Source organism: Mangifera indica, chromosome 9 (genome assembly GCF_011075055.1).
Source record: "Mangifera indica cultivar Alphonso chromosome 9, CATAS_Mindica_2.1, whole genome shotgun sequence".
Taxonomy (NCBI): domain Eukaryota; kingdom Viridiplantae; phylum Streptophyta; class Magnoliopsida; order Sapindales; family Anacardiaceae; genus Mangifera; species Mangifera indica.
In genome coordinates this window covers 7,408,544-7,426,054 of record NC_058145.1, presented here as the reverse complement: position 1 = coordinate 7,426,054, position 17,511 = coordinate 7,408,544, and the positions used below count along the sequence as shown (strand labels likewise).

General features: G+C 35.0%; 1 protein-coding gene and 1 pseudogene across 1 annotated transcript; both read right to left on the bottom strand.

The window, feature by feature from the left end:
* Window positions 1–703: 703 nt before the first annotated feature.
* On the bottom strand, window positions 704–1,798 carry LOC123226193 (protein GAST1). The gene is made up of 4 exons (XM_044650714.1): window positions 1,557–1,798; window positions 1,267–1,326; window positions 1,113–1,146; window positions 704–1,023 (listed from the first exon to the last, which is right to left on the bottom strand). The coding sequence occupies exons 1-4, from the start codon at window positions 1,623–1,625 to the stop codon at window positions 842–844; spliced, it is 345 nt and encodes a 114-aa protein (XP_044506649.1). The 5' UTR covers window positions 1,626–1,798; the 3' UTR covers window positions 704–841.
* A 6,239-nt stretch (window positions 1,799–8,037) lies between these two features.
* Window positions 8,038–13,089, bottom strand: LOC123225710 (annotated as a pseudogene).
* Window positions 13,090–17,511: the final 4,422 nt, after the last annotated feature.

Here is a 17,511-nt window from a genome sequence, read left to right as displayed (position 1 = left end):
TTACATTTTCTCTCAATTGCACCGTTGGATTTCCCTAAAATTTGAAATTCTAGTAGACAACGCTTGTTTAGTCATCCTAAATAGTGGAGATCACGTTTTTTTTTCTCAAATAACTCATTATCTTTGTTGGAATAGAACTAATTATCTATTGCCATCCAATTTTGACAGTTCTTAAAAAAGCAACTTTTTCTCTTTTTTCTACCATTGGATTACTCTAACAATTTTAAAATCTAAGGCATATCTAGTGCTAGATTTTTAATGGTGAAGATGTACGTTTGATGTCTAGAATGTGAGGTATAATCTTACAATCAGAGTAGTATTCTAGTGCGAGATTTTTTAATTTCTGTAATTGTGTTAAAATTGCATTTCATATTGCCTTTAGAGGGTTGTATACTTAATTGTATGCTCAAAAATTATATGCTCTTATTGTTGTATAGTGGATTGGTTTTGGGCAATGTGCTGTGGTTTTAATTTTTATAACGAATAGATTTTCACATTAAATTGTGGTGTCTATCTCTATTAGGCTTAGTCTTTTGATGGGTTGGTGTGTCAAAAGAATCATTTATGGTTGAGCTTTTGTTGTTATATAGTTCAATCAAGAGCAGTAAAGTTTGGTTCGGGTGTTTATAGCTTGCTCAGCCTTTTTCCCAGAAAATATCTGTTAACATAATTATATTTTTTGAGTGCACATAATCTCACATTATTAAGAGAAATATAATGGATCGCATCGTTACCCACAAATTAAACATTTTTACAAAGATACGGACAAAAAATGGACGAAAGAAAACTGAACAATAATATATATTTGATAAATTAAATTATTTAGGAAGCGAAGAATTGTTCAAGGGCATTTGGGTCCTCCTCTCTTAGTTTTCCAGTTATTGTAACAAGGACAAGATTGTTTGTTTCCATAAGTTCCAGGTGGCACACACAAGCACTTAGCGCAACACTTCTGGCAAAAGAACATGCATGGCTTCTTGTATGCTGTCTCTGAGCATCTTGTTGTGCAATGAGGTGCGCACTCTGCAATTGATTCACATACTCTATCAATTCAATAGCTTAATTTACCAACCTCACATTGATTAAACACTATTAAGTTTCTGTTTGCTTACCTTGAGGTTGAAGACTCCCTTGAGTGGCACCATACTAAATAAAAGAAAACAAGGTGGTTAATTGACGTGAAAATTGATTAGTAAAAACTCTAGACGTTAGACAAATGTAAGCAAGTAATTAACGGAGTGACAATCAGGCCTTTGAAAATCTCACCAAGGGATTGTTTTTACTCGGCTGTGGCTGAGGGGACGGAGCCTCAGTAATGCTGGTAGCCTGAGATATTAAGATAATCACAAGTTAATATAATTTAGCAGAAGAGACTACGAAGAACCAGAAGGAAAGTAATATAATTTTTCATGGGGATGCATGTGTTTCAATATCATCGAAAATATATAGTTTAAGATACTTCCTTCAGTTATGACATTAAAAGAGAAAAGGAATCAACAATTTGAAAATATTGAACCAAATTAATGATAACTGAAGAGTGAAAGTGAGAGGCTTACATGGTCCTGTGCAAGTAACAGAAGCATCAAAATAAGAACTGAAATCAGAGCGCTCAACTTCCTCGCCATTAATGCTTGATTCAGAAAGAAATTGAAGATAACATAAGAGTCAGTGGGGAACTCGAGAGAGTGCTGAAAAGGGAAGAAGGAACTTTAATAAAAACGAGCGATTGTGGAAGCATTTAGGAATTTTATAGGGAGCTGATGGGTGAAGAGGATTTGATTTCGATGCATCTGAATTGTCATTTTCATGCAAAGGGGTGAGCCACACAAATCGCCCCATGCTTAATACAGCAAATATTGATGAGGACCAAGATACCCTTCTCATGAATTACAGTTTACAGTATTAAAAACTAATATCTGCCAGTAGTTGATCGCATGAATTAATTATATGTATCAGATAAAAATATTTAGAGAAGTAGAATTAGGTGTCCATGTATGGAGAAATCAACGAAGTTAAATAAAGGAAGATGAATGTGTTTAGGATATTCTGAAAGGAAAGGATTGACACGTAGCGATTGCCAAAACTTGTTTTGATTCTCCTCCATGTGAAATGGGTAAGACAAAAATGACAGCAGCAACTCCACATGCGCTCCATATCTTGTTATTAATTTTTCGAAGGACCCTCTAATTCCTAACTGACACAGTGAAGTATACACGGTCCATAGTCTTTGTCTTCATTATATATCAATTGTTGGTGGATCGTATTCTCGTGAAACTCTTTTGTTTGCTCTTCACAACTTTCTTCTATTATATTCTTGGAAATTTAAGAGCGAGAGAGATCAGAAAGGTTGTCCATTAGCCGCCCATTCAGACCATTAAGATGGAAAAGTTAGGTAATTAGTTGGTTATGTTGGTTTATCTCGTGAACTTTATATGCTGCAAGTTTCTATTCTTGAAAAACTTTTGTGGCGGTCATTGACTCGACTAGCTCTTTTGAGAAAGGAGAATAGAATTGGATTTAAATCGAATTAATTTAAATTCGACTTAGTTTGAAAATGTCAAGTTAGAGTCTAGTTAGGCTCAAGTTTGTTGAGCTTTCATAAACTAATTTGAGTTTGACTCAATTTAAAAGAAATCAAACACAAGTTCAATAATAATATCACATTGAACTTGAATTTGATACTGTATTTAAACCAACATTGATTAAAACGATATTGTTTTAATATGTATTTGTTAATACAATATTGTTTTAATTGATTTGTATCGAAAATTTTCAAACTCACGATCTTAGTGAGTTAAACACCCTCAAACTCAAATTTAATAATACAAAACTCTTAGTTCAAACTCATTTCGATTTATTCTAATGGAGTTGGCAAGCAAGTGCTGATTCAGCTCAAATTCACCTTAATTGAGAATCAAATGGATTATGGGACACTGTAGCTTATTTCTTTGTATTTTCTTACTCTTCTTAATTAGCTCAAATCCACGTTGATTGAGAATCAAATGAATATTAGTAAAAAGGAATGTAATAGATCAGCTATTACAAATAATTGAAGTATGCTAATCGAATAATTAAAACCTATGATGCTCATTAATTTTCTCATAAAATATTAATAGACATTGATGTTTAATATGTAACTCAACTCATATAAGATCTAATAGTTCATGTCGCAATTTATATTGTTATGACCTTTTTGTTAGGGAAATTATATAAAATAGCCAAAAGTAAGGGGGTTTAAGCGAAATTACCCAAAAAATTTAGATTAAAGCAAAAATGCCTAACTTTTGTGAAATGTCAAAACTACCCCTATATATAAACAAGGCAAATTTTCATATTTTTCACCGTGAAACTTCCACTATCACTATGCAAATCCAAAGAAAAATTGCATTTTTTCCCACTATACACTGTCGTCCCACTGTCAAGCCGATTTCCGATGATTTTCTTACTTTTTGGCGATCGAAAATGGTTAAGAAGGCTAGTATATCTTCCGTAATCTTGTTTGAATCAAGTTATTGTTCATATTAATGAGATTTGAGTGAGATTTTGCGGTTTGAAACTTTAGGATTTCGATTTTGAACAATGCTTAATATGTTTTGATTCTTGGTTGTTTTCGTTGAATTGGTTGAGGGGTTTTGTGTTATAGCTTATGTAGATTCGATTTGTGTTGAAATTGGAGGCCGAAATGATCGATTTCTGGCAGAAAAATGCGTCCGAAGCATTCGGCAGCCAACGGTTTCCCACTGTCATGACGAACACTCCCACTATGACAGTGGGTTAGGGGGGTTAAGTGTCTTTTTTAAAACATTAGGGATCTGGGCATCATAGTTTAGTCCACTGTAGGCGTTTCTAAAATTTGCCATGTGATAGTGGGCTGCTGGGGTGAAAATTAACTTTTTTGAAACTGTAGGGGCGGTAATAGATTCAAAAATTACTGAGGGGGCAAGGGATAAATATTGGACCTGTTTGTAATAGAAATTTTCTTAAGGGGTAAATTGATATTTTCACATCTAGGGTTTCTCGACGTGTAGTTTTCGAATTTTATATCCATTTTTTCTGTTTTAAGATTTTTCAATATGTAGTTTTCGAATTTAAGATTAAATTTTCTGATTTTTGTGCCTTTCAAACACATTTTACGATGTAATGTCCTAATTTCACTCAATATTTCAGTTTTTTCGAATTTCACCGTTTTACGATATATCGACTCGTATTTTTCAGATTTTTGAAGAATTTTTTTATTATTGCCATTCTAGGGTATTTCAACTTTTAGAATTCGAATTTCAGTTTCGTTTTTTCGAATTTCACCGTTTTACGATATATCGACTCGTATTTTTCAGATTTTCGATTGTTGTCATTCTAGGGTATTTCAACTTTTAGAATTCGAATTTCAGTTTCGTTTTTTCAAATTTCACCGTTTTACGATATATCGACTCGTATTTTTCAGATTTTCAAAAAATTTTTTGATTATTGTCATTCTAGGGTATTTCAACTTTTAGAATTCGAATTTCAGTTTTGTTTTTTCTAATTTCACCGTTTTAAGATATATCGACTCGAATTTTTCAGATTTTGGAACGATTTTTCGATTGTTGTCATTCTAGGGTATTTCAACTTTTAGAATTCGAATTTCAGTTTCGTTTTTTCGAATTTCATCGTTTTACGATATATCGACTCGTATTTTTCAAATTTCCAAAGAATTTTTCGATTGTTGTCATTCTAGGGCATTTCAACTTTTAGAATTCGAATTTATGTTTCATTTTTTTCTAATTTCACCGTTTTAGGATATATCGACTCGTATTTTCCATATTTTGGAACGATTTTTTGATTGTTACCATTCTAGGGTATTTCAACGTTTAGAATTCGAATTTCAGTTTTGTTTTTTCCAATTTCACTGTTTTAGGATATATCGACTCATATTTTTCAGATTTCTGAAGAATTTTTTTATTGTTACCATTCCAAAGTATTTCAACGTATAAAATTCGAATTTCAGTTTCGTTTTTTCCTTTTAACTGTTTTACGATCCTAAAATCTTATTTTTAAAATTTTGTGATCACCTTTTTTATTGTTTTGTATTTTTTATCTTTTAATGATTTTTCCATGAAGACATTTGGGCACATAATTGTTATTTATGAATGACTAACGAATTTTGTCAATTTTCACAGGATATTTCTAGCAAAAGAAAATGTGTTGAAAGCGAGCTGCGAATCTTCGATGAGTCCAGACACTTTCGGACAGATCTGATATATCATGCACAACGCACAACATTATCTAGGATTACGTCTACACTGACCTCGGATCAGCTACGACTATTTGAGAGGACATGTTTTGGGTATCTTCTTCGTTTACTCGAGACCAAATTCTCTAGGATATTGGTTCATTCATTTCTACTACGACAGCTACATCGATTCTCTGTCAAAGACGAGTTTTGGTTTAGGATTAGCGGGGTTGATGTTCGTTTTAGCCCGTTTGAGTTTGCTTTGGTGACGAGTCTTTCGTTTAGCCAACGCATTGATATCTCTTCATATATTCCTCGTTTCTCCAGACATAAGATCAAAGATATGTACTTTCGAGGTTGTCCGAAGGTGTAGTATCATGACCTAGAGCGTGTTTTCTTGTCGAGGCCATGGGGGGATGACAATATTGACGCTGTCAAGATAGCCTTATTGTATGTTCTTCACATGGTTTTGTTAGGGAATGATCAACGGAAGAAGGTGTCTTCAGAATATTTACAGTTGGTTGATCATCTGGATGGGTTTAATTCCTACCCGTGGGGTGTCCCCGTGTGGTAGATGACATACGAGTCTATGTCACAGGCGAGTGGCATAGTGTGCTCCAGACGGATGCCTAAAATGCGTAGATACGACCTCTACAGATTTCCTTTCGCATTTCAGGTTAGTTTTAATTTATTGACTATATATATTAATTGGAAAAAATATGAATTGATTTATTAAAATCGTAAATGATTATATTGCAGTATTGGATATATGAGACTCTGGACACGTTATACGATTGGATTGACCTTGGTGATCCCTATGCGTGCCCACGGATGTTTAGGTGGCATACGCGAGATGTCCCTAGTTGGACTCATATAAGTCGTATTTTCACTAGTGATCCAGTATGTACTCGTTAATTAATAAGTCAATTAATTCATTATATGTTGCAATTATTTTGACTTATATATCTTCATCATTAGGAGGATGTCACATTCCCCCTTCGTCCATCATCGATCGAGGAGGGTTTACCATGGTATGTTGAGGTTCGCGAGTACACCGGTTTACCCGATGCTGATTCCTTCTCATCTTCTTCGGTTCCTCTCACGATCGGAGACAGGGCTTCTCCAGCCTCAGGACCTTCACATGTACCTGTTGAGACATCTGAGACACATGAGGAGCCTATTCAGCCTTCTACTATGGAGTAGCCTCTATGTTCCCCTGTAGTTCAGAGCCCACGGATGACAGACCATCCTGGAGTGGAGGACCGTACTACCCATCATGCCACTGAGCAGTGTCCCCCATTCGTATCACCTAGTATTTCTACATTATATGTTATATTAGCGCACTGGGGTACTACGATTTTACGTGAGATATCGAGTTTTCGCAACGATATCTCTTCCTAGATGACTCGATTACGCGATGATATGACTCGATTACAGGATCATATGGCTCGTTTGGAGGACATCGTCACACGTACATATCCAGCCCTCGTCGCACAGGTTGTAAAACCACTTCTAATTTATTACTTATAAAAAATGTCGACAGTGTTATTATTCTGACAACTATTATTACATTCGTATAGGAGAGGGACGATGATATCCGACCGACATCCCCTATTGATACCGCAATACTATCCCATCAGCCACACGAGGTCCGTATGACATTTCAAATTTATATTTAATGTTAAATGTCGTTATTATATTATAGTATTGTTATATATGAAATGTCACTGATTAAGTTATTATTACTATTATCTTAGGGTAGTCGCTAGAAGGAGGCACCGGTTAGCCCTTCTGTTGCATCACCTGTCCGAGCTAAGGTATGTCACTTATCAATAGAACTTTATTTTTATGATTGTTCGGTTATCGATTAATATAGGGTATATATATTCGTATAGGGTCTTCCTCATGAAGGCCATCCGGTCGGATCTCTAGTTGCTTCAGATCCTCTACTTGAGGTATGATAATTATTATAGATATTATATTTTATATGAAATATCATTTACCATTTTATTCTTTTCATGCATATAGGGAACCGACATTGATATATTATCGATCAAGGGTTCTCCCCGAACACCTTCTCCGGAAGTTGAGGTTAACTTTTTTTTAAAAATGTCATTGATCGATTTGTCTTTTTAATTATATTGTTTATTTAATGATGTTTTGACTCTTTTTCAGGACGAGCGATTATGGTTACTTGCTGATATCCCGAGCTCAACTAAAAAGATAGTGGATATTGGTTCACAGGAGGAGAACTTCCAGGAGGACGTTTCTGAGGCCATCCATATTGAGGTATATCAATTATACTTAGTATATAAATATTCGTATATATTGGTCACTGAGATGTTCAAAATTATAATTTTTTAGTCCACCGAGGGAGCACGCATGGTGGACTTGATCGTGATTCAGGATTCTCTAGCTAAACCTCCTCCCGCATACATGAAGAAGGTAAAATAAATCGATTAATGTTAATTGTTACGTAGGATGGAATGAAGAATTAATTGTTTTTTGGGATCATGCAGCTGATTCATACAGCACGTGGCCAGATTTTTTGGAAGGGTCCTCTGGTTCGCACCCCGTATACAAATCCACTCAAAGGGAGGGCGAAACGGTAACTTAGGACCATTCCATCCTCTGCCTTAGAGCGTGAGGAATCTTTCCTCATGTGGTACACCAGAGCTACAGCTTCCGATGCACATGATGTCTACTTCATCGAGTCGAAGTCAAAGGACAGTTTTTGGCGGCTTATGGTAGAGTTGCGCTAGTAATTGACCGATGATGTAAGTTGTCTATACTATATAATTTGTCGTGATTGGTATAAAAGGTCCAATTCAACGAAAACGCAACTTACCAGGAAATAGACGAAGTCGTGATTGGTATAGAAGGACTTTTTGACCAACTCTGAACTTTTTCCTAGAAATCATCTTGTCATGAAAAGCCTTCATTTTCTCTTTGTAAATTCTTGCATTTTCATAGGCATCATTGTGAATCTCCTCTAACTCTTGTAGCTGCAACTTCCTGTGTTCTCCACTTTCATCCATCTTCATGTTTAAACTCTTGATAGCCCAATAAGCCTTATGTTCTAACTCAACCGAAAGGTGGCATGATTTCCCAAACACTATCCGATAAGGTGACATACCAATAGGTGTCTTATATGCAGTCTTATATGCCCACAAAGCATCATCTAATAGTAAACTCCAGTCCTTCCTACTTGGGTTAACTGTCTTTTCAAGGATGGACTTGATTTCTCGATTTGATACTTCCGCTTGTCCACTAGTCTACGGATGATATGCAGTTGATGTCTTATGGGTTACACAATACTTCCTTAGCAATGCCTCCACGGTTCTATTACAAAAGTGAGTGCCTCGATCACTTATTAGAGCTCTTGGAATTCCAAATCTGGAAAATATATTAGACTTTATAAAATCTATAACAACTTTAGAATCATCAGTCTGGGTGGCTTTAGCTTCCACCCATTTCCATACATAATCAACAACAAGCAAAATATAGATAAAACCATAAGACATAGGGAATGGCCCCATGAAATCGATGCCCCACACATCAAAAATTTCACAAAATAGTATGGGGGTTTGTGGCATCTCAGTCTTTTGAGAGATATTACCTGTCCTTTGGAATTGATCACATGACTTACAAAAAGAATATGAATCTCGAAATAAAGTCGGCCAATAGAAACCACATTCAAGCGCTTTTCTCGTTGTTCTTTTTGCTCCAAAGTGACCTCCACAAGCATAAGAATGACAAAAGGTTAGAATGGAAATAATTTCATTATCAGGAACACACCTTCTTATCACTTGATCTGCACAATGCTTCCATAAGTATGAATCATCCCACACATAGTGTTTGGCATCACTCTTGATCTTATCTTTTTGAGCTTTAGACAAACCATGAGGAATTATGTTAGTAACCAAATAATTCACAATGTATGCATACCAAGGTAATGTCGCACTTGTGGAAAATAACTGTTCGTCAGAGAACGTTTCTTACAGAGGCATTTCATCTTTCCTATAAACCAAACGACTCAAGTGATCAGCAACACGGTTTTCTGTTCCTTTTTTGTCTTTAATCTCTAGATCAAATTCACTCAAGAGAAGTATCCATCTTATTAATCTCGGTTTTGACTCTTTCTTTATCATCAAGTAGCGAAGAGCTGCATGATCAGAATAAACAATAATTTTAGTACCAAGCAAATAAGATAGAAATTTTTCTAAAGCAAAAACAACAGCTAAGAGCTCTTTTTCTATAGTAGAATAATTTCTCTGGGCATCATTCAATATCCATGAAGCATAATAAATGGCATGAGTTGCGTTTCCAATTCTTTGACCCAAAACAGCACCTAGTGCATAGTCACTTGTGTCACACATTATTTTGAAAAGAATGTTCCAGTCAGGGGGCTGGAGAACCGGAGCAGAAATGAGAAGTCTCTTCAGCTCATCAAACGCTTATTTACATGCCTTATCAAACTCAAAGACTACTTCCTTTTGTAGTAACTTGTATAGGGGTGATGCTATTTTGGAGAAGTCCTTGATGAATCTTCTGTAGAAACCTACATGTCCAAGAAAAGAACGAACTTCCTGCATACTAATGGGGTAAGGTAGAGACTGGATAATATCAATTTTAGCTTTGTCAACCTCAATTCCCCTAGAGGAAACAATATGACCCAAAACAATACCTTGTTCAACCAAAAAATGACATTTTTTAGAATTTAATACAAGGTTAGTTTCTACGCATCATTTAAGAACAAGTGTAAGGTTATGCAAACAATCATCAAAAGAATCTTCATAAACTGTAAAATCATCCATAAAGACCTCTATGATTTACTCAATATAATCAGTAAATATGCTAGTCATACATCTTTGGAAAGTAGTTGGGGCATTGCAAAGCCCAAAAGGCATGCGACGATATACAAATGTCCCAAAAGGGCATGTAAAAGTCGTCTTTTCTTGATCTTCTGGTGCAATAGCAATCTGAAAATAACCTAAATAACCATCAAGAAAACAATAATAAAAACGACCAACTAACCTCTCAAGCATTTGATCAATAAAAGGTAAAGGGAAGTGGTTTTTACGGGTTACAGCATTTAATTTTCTATAATCTATACAAACCCGCCACCCATTCTGAACACGGGTGGGTACCAACTCATCATTCTGATTTTTCACCACAGTCATCCCAGTCTTTTTAGGAACCACTTGAACTGGGCTAACCCAATTGCTATCTGAAATAAGATAAATCACACCAACTTCGAGAAGCTTGAGAATTTCTTTCTTCACTACATTCATCATAGGCGGGTTTAATCTCCTCTGTGGTTGACAAGATGGTTTTGCTCCTTCTTCTAGCAAGATGCGATGCATACATGTAAATGGACTAATTCCTTTGATATCTGCAATCGTCCACCCAATAGCCATCTTATGCTTCTTAAGAACCTGCATAAGTTTTTCTTCTTGCATTGCAGTGAGTTTGTTTGAGATAATAATGGGTAACGTTCCCCCGTCTCCAAGGAACCCGTACTTAAGGTGACTAGGTAAAGGTTTTAATTCTGGAATGGGAGCCTGCAAAACAGAAGGTAAAGGTTTTATGTTAGAGACTGGTAACACGATATAATGAACATTACCTTGCTGTCGTAACTCTGAGGATTCATTCAATGTTGCTACTATTTCCTGTAAATCAATACTCAAAGCCAACTCCTCATTCTCTTTCTCAAGATGTTTACTAAGGGCAACTTCTAATTCATCCTTTCCATCCAATTCAAAAATCTCTTGTGCTAAAGAATCAATAACATCAATAGAATAAACAGGATTATCATCAACAGGGTATTTCATGGCATTATAAATATTAAATTTCACAATTTCACCATCAAATTCCATGGTAAGTGTGCCACTATGGACATCTATTTTAGTCATAGATGTTTTTAAGAATGGTCTTCCTAACAAAATAGGAGCTGTTTGATCATTATTCTCTATATCAAGCACATCGAAATTAACAGGAAAAACCAAATTATTAATTTGCATAGGCACATCCTCAATAACACCCTTAGGATAGGCATTTGATCTATCAGCTAATTGAATCACAACACCAGTTTCATTCAAAGGTCCAAGTTTTAAAGAAGCATATATAAAGTATGGCATGACATTGATAGATGCTCTTAAATCTAACATGACCTTTTCAAATCTAGTGTTCCCTATCATACAAGGAATAGTGAACGTGCCTGGATCCTTGCACTTTGCAGGAAGCTTTCTCTGAATAACTGCAGAAACATTCTCCCCCATTCTTACCTTTTCATATCCTTTGAGTTTTTGTTTCCTCTTAATTGTACATAATTCTTTCAAAAATTTAGCATAACGAGGTACTTGTTTAATAGCATCTAAAAGTGGAATATTTACCTCACATCTATGAAAAGTCTCATATAATTCTCTATTTTGCTCATCTTTTCGAGATTCTACTAAAGCTTGAGGAAAATGAGGTACTAATTTATAATCATAAAGAAGAGGAAACTTACATTTAGGTACGTTGTCACTGTCAGGAACATCTTTTTTATCGATTGGAATAAAATTATCTGAAATGACACTTTTCTCCTTTTCTTGGTCCGAAGGTGTAGGGGTCTTTTTTACTGAAATCTCAACCTCTTTACCATTTCTCAGAACAATTGCACTTGCATTTTCTCTTGGATTTACAATTGTTTGAGAGGGTAACTTTCCCAAACTTTGTGCCGCTAATCGACTAATTACAATTGCCATCTGACCCATTTGGTTCTCCAAACTTTGAATACTAGTTCTTGCCTCTTGCTGAAATTGTTTTGTCTCCTGTTGAAATTGCATAGTGTTAGTAGCGAGAGACTTAACAATATCTTCTAAAGACATACCAGAATTAGAAGCTTGAGGTGGTGTTTGTCTCGGAGGATGTGATTGCTTATATTGCTGATTTACTTGTGAGTTTCCATAGCTAAAATTGGGATGATCCCTCCATCCTGGGTTATATGTGCTTGAATAAGGATCATACTTCCTTTGTGGTTATCCAAGAAATCCATCTGCCGCATTCATTTGTTCTATAGGCTCTTTTTGAATGGTTGGGCACATATCAGTTGGATGTCGTGCTACTGAACAAATCCCACAAGCTTTCACCGTTTGCATGTTACCTACAGCCATTTGACGAACAAGAAAGGTTAGACTAGCAATTTGTTCTTCAAGGGAAAAAATATTTACCTCATTAACATGTTTAGAAGGTGGATCAAGCCTAGTGCTGAATTGTTGAGAATTGGCAGCCATGTTTGCAATCAAATTTCTTGGGTCTTCAGAAGTTTTATCCACCAAAGCTCCTCCACTTGCAGCGTCAATCATATTCCTTTCAGTTGGATAAAGGCCTTCATAGAAATATTGAATTAAAAGTTGCTCACTAATTTGGTGATAAGGATAACTAGCACACAGTTTCTTGAAACGTTCCCAATACTCATACAAGGATTCCCCATTATATTGCCTCACACCACAAATTTCTTTTCGAATGTCAGCTGCCCTTGAAGCTGGAAAATATTTCTCTAAAAATAATTTTTGCAACTCGTTCCATGTGGTAATACTTCCAGATGGCAAATAGTAGAGCCAACCCTTAGTGGTGTCTTTTAAAGAGAATGGAAAGGCTCTCAATTTAATTTGCTCTTTCATCACCCCTGTGGGTTTCATACTCGTGCACACTACATGAAACTCCTTTAAATGCTTATGAGGATCTTCACCTGCAAGACCATGGAAAGTAGGCAACAAGTGAATTAGTCCTGATTTTAACTCAAAAGTAGTAGTAGCATGTAATGTAGGAAATTGAATGCATAAGGGTTGCTGGTTTAAGTTAGGGGCAGCAAGCTCTTTCAACGTTTTGGCCATGACTTCCTCTTCTGAATTGCTAGCAAATAGAGTTAGGTTGTTCTCTTCCAAATTTTTTTCGTGCTTCCCTCCTTAATCGACGCACAGTCCTCTCTATTTTTGGATCAAACTTTAAGTTACCTTGATTAGAAGATCGAGTTACAATCATACACAATCAAAGAAATTCTAATAAACCACAAAAAAAAAATAATAATAACAAAAAAAATTAAGAAAATAAAATTAAAATAACAAAAAAAAATTAAAAAAAGAATAAAAAAAGAAAGAAAAGAGAAATAAAAAAAAGAATAAAAAGAAGGAAAAAAATGAAAAGAAAGAAAAAGAAAAAAGAAATATAAAAAAAAGAGAAAAATAAATTAAAAAAATAAAAAATAAAAGAGAAAAAAAATATAATGTGATAGTACAAGTAAAGGATCGTCCCACGAAGAGTGTCTAATCTAATTTCTGTACTAACATGAATAAGATTAAAGAGAGAGGGTTTGTTTATAACAAAATAAAAGTAAAGAAACAACTAAGCAGCAAATTAAATTAATTATCAAAATTAATGAGAAAACACGTCTTGGTCCAAGTCAACATTCACCATCAGAACCTCAACAACTGATCATTGATGCACGAATAGATTTATTCATACTTTAAATATTCACCATTGGAATTACTTTCTTATCTCTCCTTAGTCATAGTTAATTAGAAACAAGCGGTCTACTTAACCCTAACTGTCAAACAACCTAAGTCAAGCACTATAGATTTAATTTGAGAGCAACATTAAAAATTAGAGAGATCAATGAAGCTAAACAACACAAGCACAAGCGATTGTATTTAATTTAGTCGAACGTTCTTCTTAAGATTTAATAATCGCTAACGTAGCAAATCATTAACCCTTAGTTGCTTCATAGATTAGAAAAATCAAACAATTACGGATTTGATATCTAATCTAGCAGTAGGTTATACTGAATAATTAACTAGTAGGCCTCCTAGCAATCAAACAAAATAAATCAAACACAAAAGAACAATCGATACTCAAAGCAAAAATTGAACAATAAAACTAATTAGATCTCACAGTTTATGAATTCTGAGGTTTCAGTTTCCTTTGACCAAGCCAAATAATCAGCCACGCAAGGCCATGGAAGAGCACGCAGAGAAGAGAAGAGAAGAGAAAAAGAAAAATAGTTATTGTTCTGTTTTCCTCTCCTAGAGTCTTCTAATAATAGGATATTCCCACTAATTATGGGAAATATTAAAAATATTATAAAAGTCCTGATTTAAATAGGAAATGACAACATAGTAGCTGTGAAAGTCGTTCACAACCTGGAGACTTCTAAAAGAAATATCATGCATCTGATCTGCCACTAAAATCACAGAGCAGGAAACGTTCCAGTCCAGGTGCAGCAACTTAAAGCCCGATTTCGACCCTGATTCGATCAGTTCTAGACAAATCCTAAACATGAAAGTTGTAGATCTCTTTCTTGGCTTTCCATAGCATCTTGAATCGTCTCATTTGGAGCTCGGATGGGAAAATTATGCCTAAAATACGGAGACACGTCAAGATTGTCCAAAAATTGTGACATTAATTCCGTTTTTATTCAAATGCCTCCAAATGTTACCTAAATCAAAATTTAAACTTAATAAGTATAATTGGGCATAAAATAAACATAAAAGACTAAGTATTAAGGAGTAAAATTATAGCATTATGCAGTCTTATCACAGACTTCAAACACTCTTTTAAGTTAAAGTATGTTTTAATTGACATCATGTATGTGAAGGCTTATAAGTTCCTTTATCTTAGGCAAAAAAACATGTCAGTCAAGGAGTTCTTGACTAAGCTGAACTCATTAGCCAAGCATGTTCTTGGCGTGGCTAATTCAAAAAAGGACAAGCTGGATGTGTTCATAAGAGGGTTGAGGCTAGGTATAGCCAAAGATATAATGATAGGAGATAATCCTCCCAAGACTTTTTCAGAGGCCCCCAGTCGAGTACTAGATCTGAGACCATAAGGCTATGAATGGCCTAAAATATAGAGTTGTTAGAGGAGCCTACACCATCAACCCTAGTGTAGAGATAAAGTTAACTAACTATTAGTATAAACCAAGGGGGAGGTAACAGAGATGGTTTTATTAGAGGCAACAAAGGTAAGAGACCTTTCAAACCTAAGAATAAGAAGAACTGAAGGGGTAAAAAATAGAGAAAATAGGAGCAGCCTAGATATGATGATTCCTCTACATGTCGTAGATATGGTAGAAAGTATACCAACAAGTGTTTACCTGGATAGAAGGTATGCTACTAATGTAAGTAGCTAGAACATTTTGCTAGGTAGTTTACAGCCCTAATAGTGGTGCTAGCCCCAACAAAATAGATAATTAGAGAAGGACAAGCTCAAATATTTGTGTTACTCAAACATAGCTAGATGCTAGCCCTACAACTATAATGAGTGAGTTAATGTTTCATACTTGTCCTTTATATACTTTAACTGACTCTAGTGTCACACATTATTTTATTACTAAAGGCATAGTTGAGAGATTAAGACTGGAGCCTTTAGTCATCCCTCAAATCAGAAGAATGATGTCAAATAAGGACCAAGTTTATAGTAATTTAGACGAGACAATTTTCTTGAGAAGTCGTGCAATGGTTGTGGACTTGATAATCATAGACATGTCAAACTTGGATGTGATATTAGGCATGGACTTCTTGAGCATATATGGAGTATAGATGATAATAAACAATTCATATTCAATGAGGATCGGATCCTCAGTATGATAATTAGCAGTATGAAGGCTAAAAAGATGATCAGTAAGGGGCGTATGGCATATTTAGTGCACATGATTTAGGAATCGACAGAGATAGTTCTAAGCATAAAAGATACTCCAATGATATAAGAGTTTCCAGATGTATTCTCTAATAGCCTTTTAGGGTTAGCATCAAAGAGAAAGTTAGAGTTTAGTATTGATTTGGCCTCAGAAACAATAACAATTTCCAAAGCCTTTTACAGAATAGCCTTAGGTGAATTACAAGAACTAAAGAAATAGTCACAGGAACTACTAGATAGTAGATTTATCAGACCTAGCCACTTACCATAGGGTGCAACAATCTTTTAGTAAAGAAGAAAAATAGATCAACAAATATGTGTATTAATTATAGAGAGTTGAATAAGGCAAAAATGAAGAATAATTACCCACTCTTGAAGATTGATGATTTATTTGACCAGCTCAAGGGTGTCTCAATGTTCTCTAAGATAGATTTAAGGTTAAGGTATCACTAAGTTAGAGTAGCAAAGCAAGATATACCTAAGACTACTTTCAAAACCAAATATAGGTATTATGAGTTTATGGTCATGCTTTTCAGATTGACTAATACCCTAATAGTATTTATAGACCTTATGAACAGGATGTTTCAAGATTGTCTAGATAAATTCTTAGCGGTATTCATTAACAACATCTTATTCAACTCTAGATCTTAAGAGGAATATAAGCAGCACTTCAGATTTATGCTCTAAAGGTTGAGAGAGAGGCAATTATTCATAAAGTTCTATGATTGTGAGTTCTGATTAGATAGAATGTCATTTCTAAGCCATGTGGTTTCAGCATATGGCATATCATTGGACCCTAGTAAAATTGAGGTAATGTTGGAGTGGCAAAAGCCTAAGACAGCTAAAGAGGTCAAAAGTTTTCTAGGATTGGTAAGCTATTATAGACGCTTTATTAAGGGGTTTGTCAAGTTAGCTTGACCCTTTATAGAGTTGATATGTAGAAAGATTCCTCTCAAATAGTCTGAGGCATGCGAACAAAGTTTCTAGAAATTGAAAAGGAGATTGACCTCATCTTCCATCCTTGCCTTGCGAGAGGAGGGCGAGGATAATAATTTATACATAGATGCCTTATATCAGGGTTTATGAGCAATACTGATGTAGAAAGGGAAGGTGATAGCATATGTTTTTTGTCAGTTAAAAGAGTATAAGACTATATACCCTACCCAAAATCTTAAGTTAGCAATTGTGGTGTTTGCACTTAAGATATGGTGGCATGACCTATATGGGTTGAAGAGTAACATCTACATGATCATAAGAGTCTCAAATATTTCTTCACTTAAAAAAAAAACTAAACATAAGATAAAGATAATGGTTGAAGTTAGTAAAAAACTATGATTGCAAGATTACATACCACTTGGGTAAAGCTAAGATAGTTGTAGATATCTTGAGCAGGAAAGTATTCCTATCACAGATTACCACTCACCATAAGTTACGATAGAAGTTAGTGAGAGAGCAGATTGAGATAATAACAAGGTATTTGACAAGTCTCCAGATTCAATTGACTTTATTGGAGAAAATTTGTATAAGTTATAGGCTTTAAATAAAGGATATCTACAAATCAGATAGAAGATGGTCGAGAATATTGAAACCAAGTTCAGTATAGCAAAGGATATCTTGAGGATCTG